The following is a 23,400-nucleotide window of genomic DNA, read 5'->3' as shown; positions in this document are numbered from 1 at the left end:
TCAGTTTTTGCCCCATGATTTTGTTCCCTCACTTGGAAAAAAGTAAAATGTTGTCATTTTTTCCTCAAAAAGGTCTACAATGAAGAGAGGATAAGGACTATTTAGGCTATGGTAAAAAGTATGTTCCATGATATTGTGGCGTTGCCCTTGTGGGGCAGAAGTAGCAAATGCTCAAAATAATGTTCTAACTTAGCACATCCTGCACAACGTGGGTTGGATTCTGTTTTAAATGAATCTAATGGGACATTAAAATTCTTACCATGCCAGAAACATTTTTATAATGAGCGTGACTGCTACAATGAACCACAACAACATAAAATCCATAGTTTGCCTCTTTCATGGCACTTGGCAAGTTCACTACTATCTTCAAAGCAACGAACTTGAAGCTAAAAGAGGACCCAGAAAGACTGATCTTTTGTGTGGCTTCTAAAATCATCTTAGTCACACTTAATTCTTTAATACTCAATCAGAAGTAGTTACTGTACTGGTTTCTGGAGATGAGAATGAATAAGATAGTCTTTGAGGATAGTCAGCAAAAGGGAGAGAGATACATAACAAAGCAAGGAGAACATGCTATCATAATTATATATCAGGGACAATGGGGGCACAGATGGAAAGTTTTTAAATTCAGGATGCTCCTGAGACTGCGGAGAAAGCCATAGAGGGCATGTGATGGGAGCCACATTATAGTAGGTGTGGCCACGCATGAGCAAACACCTGCGGGAATGAAAAGATGCATGAAATAATCAGGAAGTGATGGGGCAGCGATGAAGAAATATTTTGTGGAGAAGGGACCTCTTCCCTCACACCTCATGAACTAGTGTGAGAAATTAAAGAGTGAGGGAAGGAACAAGGGAATGGAAATGACTCTAGAACACACAATAATCATGCCATTTAGTGACTACTCTGTAGGATGCTAAATGTTTTACTACTCATTAGCTTATTCAGATTTGGTATAACTCAATAAAGTAGATATTATTATTCCCATTTTACATATGAAGAAACTCAAGTTTAGTAAGGATACTTAACTTTTGGAAGACATACTGCTAGGAGGGGTAGACTTAGAATTTAAACCTAGATGTTTCCTAGTCTTCTCATATCAAAGTTTTCTGGGGGAGGGGGCAGATAAAGTACCCCTAAAGTGCTGTAGGGGTTCAGGGATGAGCCAAGACAAACAGGCAGTGATGCAGAGATGGCATTGTGGAACAGTAGCCTCTGGCTCAGACAAACTAGAGAAGCGTCTGGGATCTAGAGCAGAAGCTGTATGTGGCGTCCCTGTTGGGGAAGGTCTACCATGCTAGGCTGAGAAATTGGTACCTTCCTGCTTTACCTCCTCTGCTATGACTGTGACTTCATCATGTTTTAATTTATTGCTGTGTCTTGACCGTTACCAATTGTTTTGTCCACAGACTCCTGATTGAAGAATTGGTTTTCCCCTACCTCAATTAGGAGTTTGTAGAATGTAAACTTTTTCTACTCTATGTCTTAAAAAAACAAGAAAAAATTATATATTGATATATCTAGTTTAAAAAAGATCAAGAAAAATAAAATTTTATTTTCTATCATTTTAGTTCTTTATGTAAACTACTCTTTGTATTGGAGTGGCTAATTAGGAGTATAAAATAATCAAATTAGCCTTTCCACACTATCTGGAATGTTCTTCCTGTTTCTCCAGAAAGTTAAAAAAGTAAGCATTTTCAACACCCAGAACATTTAAAGAGCATTTAGCATCCCTCCTCTCCCCCATCCCTCTCCTCTGAAGTGCCCACGGCTGCGGTCCTGTTCTTTAATCTTCTGGATAGCCAAGCTGGAGCTACTGAGGCAGAAAAGTTAGGTTGGATCGGGAAGCTGAGCTGCTGACTCCTTTTCAGAATGTTCAGGGAAGAGAGAGCCCCAAATAAGGAGCTAAGGGTGAGGCTCTGCTCTTTGATTTCCCTGATCTACAGGATAAAATTACAATTCATTCATACAAATCACTGTGGTCTAATTTATATTTTTTATCATAAACCTTACTAATCATACGACAAGGTCTAATCAGCCATATTTCTCGTCAGAGAAAGTAATAACATACTAAAAACAGTTTACTCCAGTCCTTCTGCTTTTGTAATAGGTATTTCGTTTCATCTCAACGACATCTGCTTATGTTCTATAAACATGTGTGAAGGCTAGAATAAGGAACAAATCATTAAAAGAACTTTTGTTTTAAGGAAATGTCAGCTTAAAAACAGTAACATAAAACATGCTTCCAACTGCTTCACTACTGGCCTCAGTAAATGATGTTACCTGTGTTGATCCTGTGAAGGCCACTTTGTCTACATCCATGTGAGAAGAAATGGCCGCCCCTGCAGTAGGCCCGTAACCAGGGACAATATTCACTACTCCAGGAGGAAACCCTGCCTAAAAGATAACAAGTAAAATAGTTAGAACAGAACTGATCATTTAATTCTACAGAAAAAAGAGGAGAGTATGGGATCAAAGCTTCCTCTTTATGCTAATCTTATGAGTTTCTCTACAAAGAAAGATGCATATAGGTGGTTTTATTATTTATTATTATTCTTATTTCATTGTTAAGCCCACTTAAAATAACCTCAAGGGTTGCATTATTGAGGGACTATTTCTCCTCAGAGTAAGTCCATCTTTGACTTTCATGGATCATTTGCTCCAATGATGGCTGTCTCAAATTTTATAATAGTAACTCAAAAAGATAGTGTGTGTAAAAGTGGTTGGTAAATTACTCACAAAGAAGGAAAACAATGTGTTTATTATCCGTTCAGCAAAAATAAGAAGCTAAAGCGATCTTAACATTTTTAGTTTCTACCTGTTGATTGATCAGGGCATACCAACTAGGTTGCAAATTCCTATCAGCATTATTTAATCAGAAAAATGTTAGGTTAAAAATGGTCATCCCATTCATGATCAAGCTTCACAGATTGATTCCAATCCCAATTAAAGAATTATCAAGTATAGAGCAGTGTGGCAACTGAAACAACACATTGAAATTTCATGTTATTTGCATCAAAATGTCTCATTTTGACATCTCTTTTGCCTACTTTTAATTTGAAGTGAAGAATATTTTTAAGATATGGATTCAGATTTCCTGAATTTTAAATTTCTAGGGACTAAAGCTTATTTTTTAAATATTGGTATAATATAAAGGACAATAACTTGTTTGCAAGAAAAAATATATTAAAACAATCTAGATAGCTGATGAAAATAAATTCTATGTGCTCTTTTGTCAGTTTTTGAGCAGGAAGGTAAATGCAGAGGAAACCGTAATAGAAAAGAGAATATAAAGGTATTCCCTCATTGGTGAATGAGTTTAGAAATAATGTAGCCCAATGCCACAAGCAAGCGTATTAACTCAGAAGCCTCCAACCGTCAGATAGACTAGTTTAAGCTAGTTTAAATTTGTAGAATTTCCAGGCTGTTAGTTGCAGTTATATACCAACTTACAGTTCAACATTTGAAAGAAAATCATAGCAATTTCAACATGAACTTGCATTCATGGGTGTTGGGCAAAAGAAATAAAAAAAGTGATCATAAGGTGGCAGCTGGACATGAAGCTTCTGGTCTAGCTTCCTGTCCTCCTTTGGGCAGAGGTTCATTTGGGTTGACTGCCAGAAGTCCCTGCCAGCAGCTATGCTTAATGCGTCCCCACTGGACAGGAGCCATTGGCAGATAATGTAATTTACAGTAGCAACAGATGAAGTCTTCCTACTGTAAATCAGGACTACTGATTTCTTGCACATACTTTTTTTTTTTTAAGATATTTGAAATACAACTTTATTCTGATTCTAAACGAAAAGAAATGGGAATGACAGTAACAAACAAGATTCCACCTCTCAATATCGTCATGTGACTGTAGCAGTCTTATACAGCTGTGTTCCAAAACAGCTAAATATGCAGGTCCAAAAAATAAAGGTTTTTTTTTTTAACGGCCACATTCACTCCAAAGCCCATCCATCTCCTTCAGCATCCAAAGATTAAACATATTTTGATTTAGGAAACGTACCTCTTTTATTAAAGATGCCATGTGAAGAGCAGTCAGAGGGGTTTGCTCTGCTGGTTTCACAACCACTGTGTTTCCGCAGCTGAGGGCAGGCCCTATTTTCCAAATGAGCATGACCAATGGGAAATTCCACTAGAAAGCAATATATAACAATAGATTCTTTGTATTGCTGAAAGCCACATTTGCTAATCTAACTTCCACATTATACACTCCCTGTAGACGTTAAACAAGAATTGTAGTAGTTTTGTTTAATCATCTGGTATATTCTAATTAAGTTCATTGCTCAAAGCAACTCATAAATGCAAAAAAAAAAAAAAAAAACCCTCCAAACAAACTAGATACAGGAAGAGAGCAGGAGAAAGTCATAAAATTTTATCAAGTGCTGTTATTTTGAGTTCTTTTTCTACCAGGAAAAAAAATCACTGCATGGTTTAGAAATCAAGCCTTACTATTAAATATATTGTAAGTTACCTGTAAGGGTTTAAAAAATGTAATTATTCCTCCCTCCCTATAGGTCTTTAAATGTAACCATTTATCCAATAATAATATTTAGTAGTATTTAATTCCAAGACAAATATCTTGCTAAAGACACAGAAGTCTAGGGTTTGGAGGCTGACAGCTTGGTTCACATCAGCTCAATCACTGAGCAGCCATGTGAATTCAGACACGTTATATGCACTTTGTGTATGATTTCATCATCTATAAGTGCTGAAAACAGTCCTCTCTACTTCAGAAGGTTGTCCTGAGGATTCATAGAGAAAGAGGGCCAAATATTTAATGCAGTGAATTGTTCATCACAGGCATACAGTAAATATTAACAATTCTTAGTATTCAGGATTATGTAGTTTTTATGGGTTTTATTGGGATTTTTGAACTAATGAGCAATTTCATTCAAAATATTAATATGTGTACATTTCAATCTCATTGGAGCAGAAGATAAGTCATTGCCACTTCCTCTTCTAAGAACATCAGGACATTTTATCATCTTTTCGTTTGGCCTTTTTGGCCTTTCTGAATATGTCAGTCAAAGTGAAATCATTGATAGTCTCCTATTTGTTGGACATAAAAGGAGATCTTCATGATTCTGCATAAAATGGTACTTTCTCTAAGAGGAATGTGGAGTATCAAAGCCTCTTATCTGAAGGTAGGATATATTCCATACTGTGCTCCAAATGCCTCTGGCACAGTTTCTTCCATTTAGTTAAGAAATTTCATTCAATTTGAATACCCTGGTTGCTACTATTCTCTATGTTGAGAAATCCCAATGAGGATATATTGATAGAAAGTGTTGGAGAGTGGTTGGCCATACTATACTTCACTGAAATGCTTGGCGTCTTGCACAATGACCACTTTGCTATGTACATGTAAAGCATGGGTCTTAAACAGAGTACACAATACATCTTCTTAAAAACAAACCATAGAGTAAAAGGTTAAGGTTTGGTGATGCTGTATATGGAAACACACTCAAGAGATATGCCAGAATATAGATAGGTTTCCGGACTACTAGTTCGTATCCAAAGGGTACGGCCACAGAGAGACCCAAGTTCAACAATTACTATATTTGCTCCACATTTAGCAAATATCTAAGCATTCATTTGTGCCCAAGAAATCTTCATTAACAAAAGAAATAGAATTGGAACTCACTTTTTTTTAACTGAAAATTGTATGAGGGCAACTTACAGGAATGATTTGGCCACACACACCAATAGGCTCATTTCTTGTATAAGTAAAAAAATTTCCATCTGAAAAATAAAACACACAATCATTTATAGACAAATGTGCTTGATATTCACAGAACGGTGGTTTGGGGCTGATGTGAGAGGAAGGTATAGACAATAATTTAAAAAAAAGAAAGAGAGAACATATCTCTGCTTATTTACAAAATGAAAAACTGAGCCCTCAAATAGTAATTTGAAATGAGAGGAACCATAAAACTGAGTTAGGTCAAAGCAGAGATGCACAATTGGAAAAGATCTGAACAATATTTATTCTATCTCTGATCTTATAGGAGGGCTACTTTCTAAATCATACTTGTTCTCAGTTTCCTTTCTTTCATGATAAAGGAAATAAAAGGTGTGTAACTAAGAAAGAAACTGTTAGAGTTCTGTTTCTGACAGCTCTGAGTTCTACCAGTAATTTTTTAAGTGCATAATATAATTTAAAAAATAGTAAAATTAAAATATAGTAGAATTAAAAAAATATCTCCCTGTGAGTGACAAGCCTTTCCTACTGGCTTGTTCTAAAAAGTTCTCTTCTTTTTGCCTGCCGAACAATAAAAGCAAGCTCTCTTAATCTATGAAAAAAAATGCCGGAAGTAAAGGACATTTCCATCTGGATTTGATTGACTCATGTGCCTCCAAGTTTGATGTGGTCATCCTGAGGTTGCACTGTGCTTTGTGTTCGTTCTAGTTCCCACAAAAGCTTCCTGGCTATCATAGCAAGAAGGCTACTTAATCAAGATCGATTTGTACTTTAAATGGTTTCTCCCATTTTATCAAAGGGTAAAGTAAAAGTTTCTGAAATAACCACAGTTCTTGGTCCCATCATGGTCTCACTCTCCCCTTTCCACTTCCTGGCTCTCACATCTAACCAGCGGGATGCTCCAGTTAGATTGGAAATGCACTTCGGGGCCAGTCCTGGAGGGTGTTGTATTTCCATAGTCAATACGTTTATATGAATTAAATTCTACTTGTAATGTTTTCTGACTCGATGCCTTTTCATATTCCTATCCCGTTGTGTACATACTCTATTAAGATACTAAAATGCATACACATTCACTCACACAAATTCTTAAGCCGTAAACACAGACCCATCTTTCTTTGAAACTATTTGAAACAAATCAATGTGAATTAGTTTGTTTAATTAGTCTGCTCTAACTATACTGAGTTAGACCAGGCACAGATTACCATAGCTGACTCATACTGGAACGTACAAAGAGGCTTAAATAATTACATTATAGAAAGGGTATAAATGTCACCATTGGAATAAAACCCAAATAAATAATTTCAGAGGCCAGCTCTGAAAAGTTTGAGTCCTTAGAGAGACAACTGCTTAAATCAGTAATTGTGGGCATACGAATGTTCTTACTTTAATATTTTCTAAAGTATCTATAGTGTTATCTTCTGCATAATTATGTTGAAACAATTTTAAAACCCATATGATGAATCTTAGCAGAACGTCCAGGTTCAGAACTGCATTGTCTCAAAGTCAAGAAGAAAATAATTCTGCCCTACTTGGTTGACATCTTTAAAAGGGAGAGTTTGGAATTTTTCATCTCTACAATAATCTCCTCACCCCTACCGTCACCCACGGTGGTTTCCCAAAGCTACTTACCAATGGGTATCGTGCGGCCCTGGATCTTGTCAGCCCAGCCTGCACAGTAGCGTAATGTTTTTATACAGCCTCCTAAATCCATCAGATATGCATTGGAAAATAGTTTTCCACCATTCATTGACTCCATTGTCTGAAAAAGAGATCACACCCCAAATCTAAACTTCTACAGAAATTTTAGATTAAAAAAATAGTCAATATTTTGAGTAATCGTGTGCTAGAGAATTTTGAAAATACTAGAAGAAGTCCTGTAAGCAATCTTTTGTAACCTCCTCTTTTTAAAAAGGAGACTAAAAAAAGAGTTAAAAGGACTTGCTTAAGACCATACTTGCTTAAGGACATAGCAAGATCTGGGTAGAAAAGGTAGTGAGATTCTGGTTTCTAAACCCTCGTGCCCTTCTATCTCATTCTGAACGTCCGCCAGTGAACCAGCTTTCTAGGAATTGGTCACAATTTGATATACACACAGCTTGTGAGAGTGGCACTTAGTCTCCTTAGTCAGATCAGAGTTCCAACAAGATTTCACTTATTGTATGATACAACTGTGGGTGACAATTTACTGTCAGTGACCATTAATAATGCCTCAATAATCATTTTTAATTTTTACATCCCATCTGGATATTCACACAAACTTAAGTAACCCCTGGATTTTTTTTTAATCCATGAGTTTCCTTCAACAAAAGTTTAAATTGTGAAACTCTGAGTTTTGCCACTAATATCAAAATTATTGTTTGAATGGTCAGGCTGTAAGGTTCGACATTTTCTAGGATAGTGCCCTAATGGTTTTAGGATGACCTATCTCTTCTTTTCCTCCTTTTCTTAAGCAGAACTGTAAAGACTTTGGGGCGTAATGTTCTGCTGGGGCAGGAGTGTACAGGTGATAAACTCTTAAATCAGTTCCTTATCTGTTGTACAGTCTTCTGTCTCTGCATTATATTGTATGCTACCTCAAAACTTTATCAAATATGATTTTTGTATGCTTACTCTTTCTTCCCCCTTTATGATCTTATGCTGACAGAGGCAGTCAGCATTCTGTAATTCACAGATCGGATAAATTAGGGAAGGCAAGTTTTAACAAATTCTGCTTTCTTCCTGCAGGATGTTTTGGTTATGGTTGTTGTATTGTGTATAACTTCTAATTCCATATTTTTACATACTGTGAATTATGCTGAATCTTTGATTGGATAATAAATGGCCCTTTGATTAACTATAATTGCTAATGTTGATTTTAAAAAACATAAGCCTTTCTGTTGCCGCCAGTTAAGATTCTAAAGGTAGTAAAAACTTACTCTGAAATCTGATGTTGCTGTTGCTTTGTGTTAAATTGGCTTCTCTAGGAAAAAACAAGGAAACACCTCCCCCACCCATTTTATGTGCTGATTCATATAACTGCTGAAATGTGTTTTAAAAAGCAGTATACATAAAAATAACATTTTTATAAACACATGAATGGATTTTTCTTTATTATTCGCTCTTTCACCTATAAAAAGAACATAATTTATTCAAGACCATTGTGAACATGTACATTTCAGGAAAGGAAAAAGTGGCCATTTTATTAACTGTCTTGGTGGGCTAGATTATGGAGAAATAAGGTTTATTTTAAAGAAATATCCTGGGCACCTTTAACAAACTCCATGAGATTTTTTCACTTGAGGAGTTCAGTGGTCAAGTAAGTTCAAGAAAGCTGGTATATTATTCTAGGATCTTCATGCTGCATGTGACCTTATTTTATAAAGGCTCAGAAATTCTACAGTAAAGGAAAGAAACTTGTTTAATTTGATTTAACTCAGGGTCTGCCCTGGTGGTGCAGTGGTTAAGACTCCACGCTCCCAATGCAGGGGGCCTGGGTTTGATCCCTGGTCAGGGAACTAGATCCCACGTGCATGCCGCAACTAAGGAGCCCGCCTGCCACAACTAAGACCCAGTGCAACTAACTAACTAAATAAATAAAGCAAAAAAAACCAATGTTTAGACTGTAGACTCTATTCTGGGAGTAGACATTAACGTCATCTAAAACCAGAGTGCAGATTACTTACTATCCGAGAATAAGCTCAATGGTACCATTCATATACAAGAGCTGGTAGAAGTCTTTTTGTTTTATTTGTAGAGAGTATATAGTGAACACTAAAATTAAAACAACTCACCAATCCAAACAATGAACGCTTTCTAGAGATTTTGAGTTCTGCGTAGTTCGGTTAATACTCACTGCCAGAAGCAGACGATCTCTTTCGATTAAATCAGCCAACTTGTTTATTAGCCGTCCTCTCTCTGAAGCATCCATAGTACGCCATGGAGAGCCAATCTGAAAAGACTGTCTTGCGGCCTTCACTGCTTTGTCAACATCCTCCTGCAAGTCAAAGAATTCAATTCGTGGGCTAAATATATTAGCAAATCCAGTGGCGATAACCCTATAAAATACACTAAAACTCCTCATAAGCTGTGTCTTCATCAGCCTAATTCCAGCATACTGTACAAACTCAACTACCATATATTGGAATTATACCTGCTGCCTACTCTTTGGAATGATGAGTACCACACACATAGCACATGCTTGATTTCCTAGAATAGAAATATTATATTTTAATAGTTCCTATTATTGGCGTGCTTACCATATATCAGGTAATGTTCTGATTGCTTTATGAGTTAATTAAATTAACTCATTTAATTCTTTTTTTGTTTTGTTTTGTTTTTTGTGGTACGTGGGCCTCTCACTGTTGTGGCCTCTCCTGTTGCGGAGCACAGGCTCCGGACACGCAGGCTTAGCGGCCATGGCTCACGGGCCCAGCTGCTCCGCGGCACGTGGGATCTTCTCGGACCAGGGCATGAACCCGTGTCCGCTGCATCGGCAGACGGACTCTCAACCACTGCGCCACCCGAGAAGCCCTCATTTAATTCTTAATAATTTTATGAGACAGATACGTTCCCCATTTTAGAGATGAAGAAACTGAAGCAAAGAGAAAGAGGAGATTTGCCCAAGCTCAATAGCTGAAAGTGGCTGAACTGTGTTTTAAAAGGAGCCCAGCTGACTGTAGAGTCTTTGCTCTTCACCACTGCATTTTACTGCTTTGGTGATTGGTTTGTCAAGAGTTCCAGGGAAAGCTCAAGATCTAAAATAGTGAATATCTTCTTGGATCTCTGGTGACTTTAAGGGCTGTGTACTCTAATGAAGAACCTACTGAAGGGTGAATAAGAACTGTGTTTTGCTGTTGAAGAGTAAACATTATAAACATGTGCTCATTCCTCTTGTTCAGAGGGAAAAAGGCACAGAGGCAGCGGGTCTGGTATAGAGAAAGGGCAGTATATTACAACCTCTCATTTCCCAACTAGGTACAAAGAGTTCCTTTCATTCCCTAACTAGGTAAAGAAATCAGTTTCTTATTATTAAGGCACTGCTTAAAATTACATTAATTCAAGCAAAAGTCAAATAATTGAGTCATTTCACACTCAGTCTTCTTGCCGTCTCTCATCTGTCCTCACTCATACTCTTGTTTCTGAACTGGTTTATTCCTCCTGTTCTTTCCTAGTCTGCCTCAGTTAAATACTTTTCCCTGGCCACTCATTCCCATAGATCTTTGTTCAGATCCCATTTGAGCGCCTGTAGAATACACCTACTACAAAAATCACTACCTCTTCCATTACTACTTTGTCTTTTTTCCTTCCTCCATCAAATCAGCTGCAAACACTTTAAAGGCATAGATTTTCCCAATCTTCTTTTGCTTATCAGTCTGGTCACTACATGGAGCTATATAAGCTCCACAAATCATGGTACCTCTTAGGCCAGTGGGTTGTCTTTTGTGCAGGAGCCATAGTTTCCTTAAAGAATCTGAAGGGAAAATTGTCCTAAATTTTTTTAAGTTGCTCAAATTAAGCTGAACCCATTTAACGATGATACCTCCCCCTTTGGGAGGCATGGATCTCAGATTAATATTCCCTGCCTTTGATTATATTCAGTCAAGAAGTCCCAAACTGGGAATTCCCTGGTGGTCCAGTGGTTAGGACTCCACACTTCCACTGCAGGGACATGGGTTTGATCCCTGGTTGGAGAATAAAGATCCCACGTAGCGCCACCCAAAAAAAAAAAAAAAAAAAGAATCCCAAACTTACAAGTCTGCATATTAAAATACAAGAAAAGTAAATTATTTTTACATTATTTATCACCACACTAAGATGATCTTGGGCCAGAGGGACATTTTAGAAGTATAATTTGGTCTGATTAAGTGATAATATTATCACAATACAGACTACAAGCAAACATTCTTTCACTGTAACCATCACACACTTGTGTATCTTTTCTTTTTTAAAAAATTTTTAAAATTTAATTTTATTTATTTTTTTATACAGCAGGTTCTTATTAGTCACTTGTGTATCTTACTGTCTAACTTTTGAGAGAATAGTGATTATGTACAATAAAATACATGTATTCTTACTCTCCCTCCCTGAGAAATATGTATACAGTCATATTTTGGGCATTCAGTTAATCACATTGATTGCTTATATTTGGACATTGTGTTATGCCATAGGTTCTCACCTTTTCCAAATTATATTGGAAGAGCACTGTTGAAAAAAATTAAAAAGCAAACCACAAGAATCTGAAATTGCCAGCATGACCTGTGGATACCACAGCTTATAAAATACATTCTGCTCTGTGTTTAAAAAAGTCTGTGTGACACAGCTTTCGTATGGATCCTTGTGCTCCGTGTTCCCTCATCAGCCTTAGCCAAATATGGTTTATCATAGGCATCCTGGCCTCTCAAAGGGATATGGAGTAATTGGCTTCAAGACAAGGAACTCTGCCATATGGAAAATATGTTCCTGGAGAATGCTGCTATAAATACAGACGTTTTTGTATCGTGCTTCTCCTTTTCTCATATATTTTATCTTGCTGGCACAGAAATAGAATAATGGTAGGTAATATATAGGTCTGGAACAAAACAACCCTGATCTGAATTCTGGTTCCTCACCTATTAGCTATGTAAGCTTTGACGCATCCATCTATTCATTCATCCATCTCTCTAAAGATTTGCTAAACACTCTATTCTGTAGCATTCTTATCATCAGGCTGCTAACGATAAAGTAGTGAAGTAAAGAGACTGGCCTTTTGAAAATTCCAGTTGTGTGGGAGAAACATACAACCAAATAATCACATCATTATTATAAACCATGAGAAATATTCTGAAGTGAACTATATTGTGATATGACTTCTCTCACCTTTGGTTTTCTTATCTTTAAAATAGGGATAATGTACCTCATGGAGTTGTGTTGAAGATTAAATAAGGTGACACTTGAAACACATTTTCTGTGACAGACATTATGTTAAGTGTTCATTAAATGGTAGTAAGTGCTATTGGAATCAGAGCAGTCAAAACAACCTTAAAATAACTCTCAGCAGTTGTAGTGTGTTTTAATCCTTCCTTTCAGTTTTCACTGCCCTGTATTATTTTAGGCTGTCATTATCTCGTATCGTTGCTAGCCTTCCTAAGTCCATTTTCTTCTCTCCCCAAACTGTCTTGCCTATTGCTACCAGGCTAATCTTCCTCAAATAATTTGACCTTATCACTTTCCCTTTCCAATATTTGCAAATGCCCCCTTAGCCCACAGTCCTTGGGTCAGACTTCTCTTTCTGATTTTCAAAGCCTAGCATTTTGGGGCCCCACTTCACCTACTCAAACTTGTGCTCACATTTTTTCTACTCTGTCTGGCCCAACTACTTCTCACCTTTGCTCCTATAATTCTCCTCGCCTAGAATGTTCTACCAGCACACCCCTTTCCTTTCAAAGTCCTACATATTCTTTAAGACCCAGCTCAAATATCACAACCTACCTACACCCTTGCCAGATTAATCCAGCTTGATAATAGCTACTAGTTAAGAGCTTACTAAGTTCCTGGCACTATGCTAAACCCTTTATAACCCCACAGTTACTGCTATAGTTAAGCATCACAGACCTTGTTTTATAGGACATGAAATCTAGCAGATAGTAGAACCAAAATTTAGTCCCAAATCTGACTCCAAAATCCAGTTGTATAGCTCTTCAAGGCTATCCTGATAATGATCTCATTTGCAATGAATACTCACTGCTATCTTTATTATAAGCTATAATACTTCTTACTATTTGGGTCTACAATAGGCAGGTTATAAATATTTAATAAGTTTATTATGCATCTTATAAACTCATTATGTTACATTGATTTTATATAAGCATGCTCCTTATAGAAATAATTTTCTTATATTGATATTTACAAAATAATTCATATCGTAATTGATTCCATTATATAACAAAGCTTTTACATTAACCAAAACTATTAGGCATAAGGGGTTTTTGTAAATTATTATTATTATTATTTTTATTCCAAGACTACTATTTCTTGGATTTTTAATCCAGGACTAGCATTTCCAAGGACATAATTTTTTAACTAACTAGAAAACAATTTGATACCATTAACTCAGATTTTCTACCATCAATAATACTTTTACCTTATAGTGTTTAAAATGTTCCTTTTTGAAGTAGGGACCACAAGTTGAAAAGATGAAATTAAGGAAGGACTGAACTCTTCCATCCCTCCCAGACCGTGCATTTCCATATGAAATTTGTTCAGATTTGGAGAAAGTAGTTATCAGACCAGTTTTACACCTGTCATAGGCATTTACTTTAATGGACATTTACTTTTATCCCCACCAATTATTTGTTAGGTCATGCTTTAGTATTAAAAGCAGTTTTCGGGATTAGTCAATATAGCCCAAAAGAGCCACTGAAGTGAAAAGAAAACAGTTCCCACCCCCATCTGTGCTTTTCTTTGTAACCTGCATTTGTTCTTGCCCTTCCTCCTTTCTTTATAGAACCATTGAAAGGCGGTATGTAGCCCATTGTTAGCTCCATTCTACTCATCAATTAAATCCTTAAAACCTCTTGGCTCATTATCTAAAGAGTCAGTTCCAGAATATTAGGTTTACTGTGACCATGTAATTTACTAGATTTGTACCTTTCACTAAGCAACGTTGGAAGTTACTATACATTTGTCAGCAAAATTGTGAGAACAGCAGTAAAATTATTTTAAAGCAAATGCTGGTAGATCATTTCAAAAAAGAATATGACGACAAGAGCACTGGATCTTAAGCAAACGATTGCTTACTATGGACAGTTTATACCATAAACAATCTAACTTGAGAGATCAAGTATCCAGCCAACTCCATTAGCACGGTGACCTGATTTGAAGCTTTGCTGGACTTTAATGAATGTTTTTAAACCACATTTGCCCAGACAGTTCTGCCCTAGTAAGAGCAGGAATAATTGTCAATAAGCAGAGAGCAAATAGATATCAAATATTTTTAAAGCTTCAGGTGTGATCATCAGCTTTCCCTCACTACACTTTAGGAAAAGAGTAAATCTCACCAATGATACCAAGAAAAGTCCTCAGATTGCCTGACAAGATTTCACCTGGAAATCCAGGCACAGATTTGTTTTACTGAGGAAACTAATCTCAGAAGCTAGTGGCAAAGCAAGATGTCCAAGGCCCAAGAGCTAAAGCATCAAGAATTGTTTTTTTCTTTCGTTAATGCAAACTGCACACAGTCTGCAGTCTCCCTCCTGAGTGGCATTTATACCTCTGGAGAGAAAGCGTAGGCAGCTGTCAGGGGCTCAGCTCTGCCCTCATCTTGTCCTTTATTGCTTTTCCCACCTCTTCAGGGTTGTCAGAACCACTCAAGCAACTAGAAGGACATTTGAGGTCACGTAATTCTGGGTAGACCTCTAGAAGTCTATGATAAAAACTATTCTTTATTGAATGTGAAGAATCAATTTTTCTCTGATTTCTGGGAATGCCTAATAGGACCCAGGGTTCTGGGTTTCCTAGAGCACATTGCTAGGGATCATCAGTATTTTTCTGCCTAAGTTTGGTCTTGTGCCATTTCATGGAGATGCAGAGTGATTATCATAGCACAGTTTCCAATCATCAACTTTCTTACCTGTCAAAACCCATGCTTCCTCTTAAATGCTAACACCTGAGAGGAGATACAGCTTACAATTTAATACATTAGTTCAGTGGTTATCAAGGTGTATTCCCTACCTTTACCCCAAACAGCAGCATCAGCATCAGCTAAGAATTTGTCAGAAACACAAATTCTCAGGTCTCACTCTAGAATTATTGAAACAAACTCAGGGTGGGTGGGGTCCAGGGATCTGTGTTTAACAAGCCTTCCAAGAAGTTCTAAAGCAACCAAAATTTCAAGAATCACTGCTTTAGTCAGTAGTCATTTTAGTACTAGATTCCTAAGGTAAGGTGTATGAGGTATATGGAAACAAAGCTTGATGAAAGAGAAAATGATTTCATTTATCCATTATCTATAGGGTGTTAGATACCATGGGCATAAAGGTGAGATGTAATGTCAATCTCTACAAGAAGCATATTGTCTCGGACAAATTAACCAATAAGCAGTAAAACACAAGGGATAGAATATAAGTATAAGTGATGTTCTGTAATGACATAGAAGAGAGCAATTCTACCTGCAAAGGTTAGAGAAGGCTTTAAAGAAGTGTAATACCTATAATGATTGAGGCTACATTATATGCCTGGCACTGTTAAAACACTACGTATTTTCTTATTTAAGCTCCCCCAAGTTTTTCCTATCTCCCTGTTTTGCACAAAAAGGAACAGGAACTCAAAGAGGGTAAATGGTAAATGCAAATGTGGAACTTCTGTGTCCTTACCACAGATGGTGACTTGAACTAGGTCTCAAGGACTGCACTGTGGCTGTGGCCCAGAGGCAGCGATCAACATGCAATGTTTGGGGCATGGTACTGGGCACCGTAAGGTTGGAACTCTTACATTGATGAGGAAAAATGGAAGCCAGAAACAAAGGGTTCCCCCACGCCCCCCAGAGGCAATGAGAAGCCCTTGAAGAATTTATGCACGGGTGAACTCTGGTACATAGAAAGTGAAATCTGAAAGCAGGTGACATGTGTCTCCATTCTATGTTGCTTCTACTTCTCAAGCTGCTGACCCCTCTGTCTACACTCTGCATCCTTGCCCCTTGAGGCATGGGTCTTATTTCTTCTGATAACACTGCAACCTGAATCCAGGGCCTTTCCTAAATCCCAAAGAGCCCCTCAGGTCTATCACTATTTTCAAAAAGGTTTGCAAGGTGTAATACCTTGAGATTAGTTGATTGGGAAGAAGATAGCAAAAGAATGGAGACAGGACAGGAACACATGATTGCTACCATGAACTGAACATAGTGTCGGAAGTAGTATTATCCTTGGATTTTGCTGACTTCATCTTCCAATAAGTAGTCTTTTCATGCGGCAAAATATTTTACCTCTTTATATCTTATATAACAGAAATTAAAAGCTTGATAACATCTGGACAGCTAAAGACCAGAAAAATCATTTCAAATTAGACCATATGCTTTTTAAGGTATGTGTTCAGATAAAAATTCTGAAGGCTTTTATACTCTCTTCACTCCCTGGCCTATTTAATATTACCCTCTCTTTTATAATAATCACAAGGTAAGGCAGTAGCCCTGCCAGACACAGGCTCCGGGGACAGAAGCACAGCAGCTGAATGCTGATTTCATTATTTATTAGCAATATCTTCTTGAGTAAATTACTCAACCTTTTCATTCTGCTGTTTCATCATCATTTGTAAAAGTGGCTAACAGCAGTATGTAGGGTTGCTTTGTGTATTAAATTTTTTTTTGATTTGTATTAAAAATTATCATTATAAAAGTTAATTTTTGTTGTTAGTATTATTAGCTAACAAGCAACAACACTTAATTTGTGATTCAATTTAAGTCACTTTAAAATTCAATTTTTAAGGTACTGATCAATATAAATTCAATGATTTTTAATGAAATAACTTGGCAATGTATCATTACAAAAGCCCTATATTAAGATTTTTTAGTTTCCTTTTGCAACTTAAAAAATTTTGTATGAATAAAGGATTTCTCTGCTTTTTAAATGTATGACCACTCACTTCATATGCAGTCTATTTGTACAATAAATACAGACACTATTTCAATTGAAAAGCAAGGAAAATAATATGAAAAGGATCACCACACCCAGAAGCACAAGCACAGGCTCATCATCATTGCATGACTAGTGAGTACCCATTATGTACCAAGAACATTTCCCCAGATGACCTGGAAACCATGTTTTCATGACATGTCTGTTTGAACATGGAAGGAGATTGGGAGCTCAGAATGGTGGCATAAAATGGAACTAGTGTTATAAAACTTACCTTATCTCCTTCTTCTACCTCGCATAGTTTCTCCTCAGTTGCAGGATTAAAGACTGGAAATTTCTTGCCACTCACTGAACTATGCCATTCATTGTTTATGAATATCTGCAGAGAAGGAGAAAAGGTAAATAAAAAGGTATTTAAGGGCAGAGTCAAGATGGCGGTGTGGGAAGACATGGGGTTAGCATCTCCCCACAACTAGGGTGACTGCCAGCTGCTGGTGGGGGACTCTGACGCCCAAGGAGATGGGAGGAACCCCAGAGTGAACCGGTAGGATGTAGGGGGACTGAGCGGGGAGGGGAAGTGGAGGCCAGACAGGATCGGTGCCCCTGAGGCCGGGGAGATCAGGAGAGGCAGGTAGGAGAGACTCTCTGGGAAGAGCGGGAGAGGAGCGAAGGGAGATTGCCTGGCCCACTTGGGCACAGGGAGCCTGCTGAGCTCCGGGGTTGATCCCCTGCCCTCCAAAGCCCTCTCCAGGCCACATGGGTCCTGGGGGGCATAGGAGGGAGGCTCGGGGAGATCAGGAGAGGCAGGCAGGAGGGGCCCTCCCAGACCCCAGACCAGAGGAGCAGTAGAGGAGAGGAGGACATTTTCCCCACCCACTCAAGCCCAGGAAGCCTGCTGGGCTCCCAGGTGAGGTCCCCTGCCCTCTGAGACCAGGGGTGGGGGGCACGCCTGTGCCCCTTCTGTTCCTTGAGCCTAAGCCCCACCCTCGCATGCCCCCAGGGCCTTTTCCAGCCCTGTGGGTCCTGAGCACTGGCCCCGCCCACCATTCAAACCTCACCCTTGCTTAGGCCCCACCCTCCACAGCCAAGGCCTTCCCCACCTTTTTTTTCTTTTTCCTCCTCCTCTTTTTTACTATTGTGGCCCTGATATACCTTCCAGTTGTTGATTCATCTATATTTTTATTTTTACATTCTTTCTAACATATCTGTTACTTTCCTAGTCTAATTTTATTTTTTACTTTGTTATTGTTTTGGGTTTGTGTTTTTTTTTGCCACACCACACGGCTTGAGGGATCTTGGTTCATGGAGCCCAGGGTCGGGTGGAAGCTCCATGAACTTGGAGCTCCAAGTCCAACACACTGGACTAACAGAGAACCTCAGACCCCAGGGAATATATTCATCAGAGTGAAGTCTCACAGAGGTCCTCATCTCAGCACCAAGACCCAGCTCTACTCAATAGCCTACAAACTCCAGTGTTGGAAGCCTCAGGCCAAACAACCAGTAAAACAGGAACACAATCCCACTCATCAAAAAAAAAAGATGAGATGGCAAAATAATGTCACAGATGAAGGAACAAGGTGAAAACCTACAAGACCAAATAAATAAAGAGGAAAGAGGCAATCTACCTGAAAAAGAATTCAGAGTAATGATAGTAAAGATGATCCAGAATCTCAGAAATAGAATGGAAGCATGGATTGAGAAAATACAAGAAATGTTTAACAAAGATCTAGAAGAACTAAAGAACAAACAAACAGAGATGAACAACACAATACCTGAAATGAAAAATACACTAGAAGGAATCAATAACAGAATAACTGAGGCAGAAGAACGAATAAGTGAGCTGGAAGACAAAATGGTAGAAATAACTGCCGAGGAGCAGAATAAAGAAAAAAGAATGAAAAGAATTGAAGATAATCTCAGAGACCTCTGGGACAACACTAAATGCACCAACATTCAAATTATAGGGGTCCCAGAAGAAGAAGAGAAAAAGAAGGGGTCTGAGAAAATATTTGAAGAGATTATAGTGGAAAACTTCCCTAACATGGGAAAGGAAATAGTCACCCAAGTCCAGGAAGCACAGAGAGCCCCATACAGGATGAACCCTAGGAGAAACACACCAAGACACATATTAATCAAACTAACAAAAATTAAATTCAAAGAAAAAATATTAAAAGCAGCAAGGGAAAACCAAAAAATAACATACAAAGGAATCCCCATAAGGTTATCAGCTGATTTTTCAGTGGAAACTCTGCAGGCCAGAAGGGAGTGGCAGGATATACTTAAAGTGATGAAAGCGGAAAAACCTGCAACCAAGATTACCCAGCAAGGATGTCATTCAGATTCGATGGAGAAGTTAAAAGCTTTTCAGACAAGCAAAAGCTAAGAGAATTCAGCGCCACCAAACCAGCTTTACAACAAATGCTAAAGAAACTTCTCTAAGCAGTAAACACAAGAGAAGAACAAGACCCACAAAAACAAACCCAAAACAATTAAGAAAAACGGTAATAGGAATATACATATCTATAATAACCTTGAATGTAAGTGGATTAAATGCTCCAACCAAAAGACACAGGCTTGCTGAATGGATACAAAAACAAGACCTATCTATATGCTGTCTACAAGAGACCCACTTCAGACCTAGGAACACATAGAGACTGAAAATGAGGGGATGGAAAAAGATATTCCATGCAAATGGAAATCAAAAGAAAGCTGGAGTAGCAATACTCGTATCAGATAAAATAGACTTTAAAATAAAGACTGTTACAAGAGGTAAGGAGGGACACTACATAATGATCAAAGGATCAATCCAAGAAGAAGATATAACAATTATAAATGTTTATGCACCCAACATAGGAGAAATTCAATACATAAAGAAAATGCTAACAACCATGAAAGGAGAAATCAACAGTAACAAAATAATAGTAGGGGACTTGAACACCCCAATTACACGAATGGACAGATCATCCAAACAGAAAATAAATAAGGAAACACAAGCTTTAAATGACACAAGACCAGATAGATCTAACTGATATTTATAAAACATTCCACCCAAAAGTGACAGAATACACTTTCTTCTCAAGTGCACACAAACATTTTCCAGGATACATCACATCTTGGGTCACAAATCAAGCCTCGGAAAATTTAAGAAAATTGAAATTGTATCAAGCATCTATTCTGACCACAACATTATGAGATTGGAAATCAATTACAGGGAAAAACACCATAAGAAACAAAAATACATGGAGGCTAAAGAGTGTGCTACTAAATAATCAAGAGATCTCTGAAGAAATCAAAGAAGAAACAAAGAAATACATAGAAACAAGTGACAACAAAAACACGACGACCCAAAACCTATGGGATGAAGCAAAGGCAGTTCTAAGAGGGAAGTTTACAGCAATTCAGTCTCACCTCAAGAAACAAGAAAAATCCCAAATAAACAATCTAATGCTACACTTAAATCACTTGAGAAAGAAGAAGAGAACGCAAAGTCAGTAGAAGAAAGAAATCATAAAGATCAGAGCAGAAATAAATGAAATAGAAATGAAGAAAACAATAGCAAAGATCAATAAAACTAAAAGCTGGTTCTTTGAGAAGATAAACAAAATTGATAAACCCTTAGCCAGACTCATCAAGAAAAAAAGGGAGAGGATGCAAATCACTAAAATTAGAAATGAAAAAGGAGAAATCACAACTGACACTGCAGAAATACAAAGGATTATAAGAGACTACTACATACAATTATATGCCAATAAAATGGAGAACCACAAAGAAATGGACAAATTCTTGGAAAGGTACAATTTTCCAAGACAGAACCAGGAAGAATTAGAAAATATAAACAACCTATCACAAGTAATGAAATTGAAACCATAATGAAAAATCTTCCAACAAACAAAAGTCTAGGACCAGATGGCTTCACAGGCGAATTCTATCAAACACTTAGAGAAAAGCTAGCACTGATCCTTCTCAAACTCTTCCAAAAAATTGCAGAGGGAGAAACACTCCCAAATTCATTCTACGAGGCCACCATCACCCTGATACCAAAAGCAGACAAAGATGTCACAAAGAAAGAATACTACAGGCCAATATCACTGATGAACATAGATGCAAAAATCCTCAACAAAATACTAGCAAACAGAATCCAACAACACAGTAAAAGGATCATACACCATGATCAAATGGGATTTATCCCAGGGATGCACAGATTTGTCAATATATGCAAATCAATCAGTGTGATACAACATATGAACAAACTGCAGAATAAAAAATCATATGATCATCTCAATAGGTGCAGAAAAAGCTTTTGACAAAATTCAACACCCATTTATGATAAAAAACTCTCCAGATAGTGGGCATAGAGGGAAACTACCTCAACATAATAAAGGCCATATATGACAAACCCACAGCAAGCATCATACTCAATGGTGAAAAACTAAAGGCATTTCCACTAAGATCAGGAATAAGACAAGTATATCCACTCTCACCACTCTTATTCAACAAGGTTTTGGAAGTCGTAGCCGTGGCAATCAGAGAAGAAAAAGAAATAAAAGGAATACAAATTGGAGAAGAAGAAGTAAAATTGTCACTGTTTGCAGGTGACATGATACTATACATAGAAAATCCTAAAGACGCCAACAGAAAACTACTAGAACTAATGAATGAATTTGGTAAGGTTGTAGGATACAAAATTAATGCACAGAAATCTCTGGCTTTCCTATACACCAACAACAAAAACTCAGAAATAGAAATTAAGTAAACACTCCCATTTACCACTGCAACAAAAAGAATAAAATACCGAGGAATAAACCTGCCTAAGGAGGCAAAAGACTTACTCAGAAAACTATAAAACACTGATGAAAGAAATCAAAGATGACATAAACAGATGGAGAAATATACCATGTTCTTGGATTGGAAGAATCAACACCGTGAAAATGTGTATACTACCCAAAGCAATCTACAGATTCAGTGCAATCCCTATCAAACTACCAATGGCATTCTCCACAGAATTAGAAAAAAAAATCTTACAATTCGTATGGAAACAAAAAAGACCCCGAATAGCCAAAGCAATCTTGAGAAAGAAAAACAGAGTTGAAGAAATCAGGCTCCCTGACTCCAAACTATACCACAAAGCTACAGTAATCAGGACAGTATGATACTGGCACAAAAACAGAAATATAGATCAATAGTACGGGATAGAATGCCCAGAGATAAACCCACGCACATATGGGCACCTAATTTACGACAAAGGAGGCAAGAACATACAGTGGAGAAAAGACAGCCTCTTCAATAAGTGGTGCTGGGAAAACTGGACAGGTACATGTAAAAGAATGAAATTAGAACACTCCCTAACACCATACAGAAAAATAAACTCCAAATGGATTAAAGACTCAAATGTAAAACAGACACTATAAAACTTTTAGAGGAAAACATAGGAAAAACACTCTTTGACATAAACCACAGCAAGATCTTTTTTGACCCACCTCCTAGAGTGACAGAAATAAAAAAAATTAATAAACAAATGGGACTTAAAAGCCTTTGCACAGCAAAGGAAACCATAAACAAAACAAAAAGACAACCCTCAGAATGGGAGAAAATATTTGCAAATGAATCAACAGACAAAGGATTAATCTCCAAAATATACAAACAGCTCATGGAGCTCAATATCAAAAAGACAAACAACCCAATCCAAAAATGGGTGGAAGATCTAAACAGACATTTGACCAAGGAAGATAAAGATGGCCAAGAGGCACATGAAAAAATGCTCAACATCACTAATTATTAGAGACATGCAAATCAAAACTACAATGAGGTATCACCTCATGCCAGTCAGAATGGCCATTATCAAAAAACCTAGAAACAATAAATTCTGGAAAGGGTGTGGTGAAAAGGGAACCCTCCTACACTGTTGGTGGGAATGTAAATTGATACAACCACTATGGAGAAGAGTATGGAGTTTCCTTAAAAAACTAAAAATAGATCTACCATATGACCCAGCACCCCACCACTGGACATATACCCTGAGAAAACCATAATTCAAAAAGAGACATGCAGCACAATGTTCATTGCAGCACTCTTTACAATAGCCAGGACATGGAACCAACCTAAATG

General features: G+C 37.5%; 1 protein-coding gene across 1 annotated transcript in view; it reads right to left on the bottom strand.

The window, feature by feature from the left end:
- Nucleotides 1-23,400, bottom strand: part of ALDH1A1 (aldehyde dehydrogenase 1 family member A1) — a 53,846-nt gene that overhangs the window by 17,358 nt on the left and 13,088 nt on the right. The window contains exons 2-7 of the mRNA XM_060014628.2: nt 17,570-17,674; nt 9,546-9,686; nt 7,343-7,472; nt 5,690-5,751; nt 4,013-4,141; nt 2,284-2,397 (exon numbers count right to left, since the gene is read on the bottom strand). Of these exons, the coding sequence (XP_059870611.1) occupies nt 2,284-2,397; nt 4,013-4,141; nt 5,690-5,751; nt 7,343-7,472; nt 9,546-9,686; nt 17,570-17,674 (681 nt within the window). The remainder of the gene's footprint in view (nt 1-2,283; nt 2,398-4,012; nt 4,142-5,689; nt 5,752-7,342; nt 7,473-9,545; nt 9,687-17,569; nt 17,675-23,400) is intronic.

This window comes from Delphinus delphis, chromosome 6, assembly GCF_949987515.2.
Source record: "Delphinus delphis chromosome 6, mDelDel1.2, whole genome shotgun sequence".
NCBI lineage: Eukaryota > Metazoa > Chordata > Mammalia > Artiodactyla > Delphinidae > Delphinus > Delphinus delphis.
This window is presented reverse-complemented; position numbering and strand designations above follow the sequence as displayed.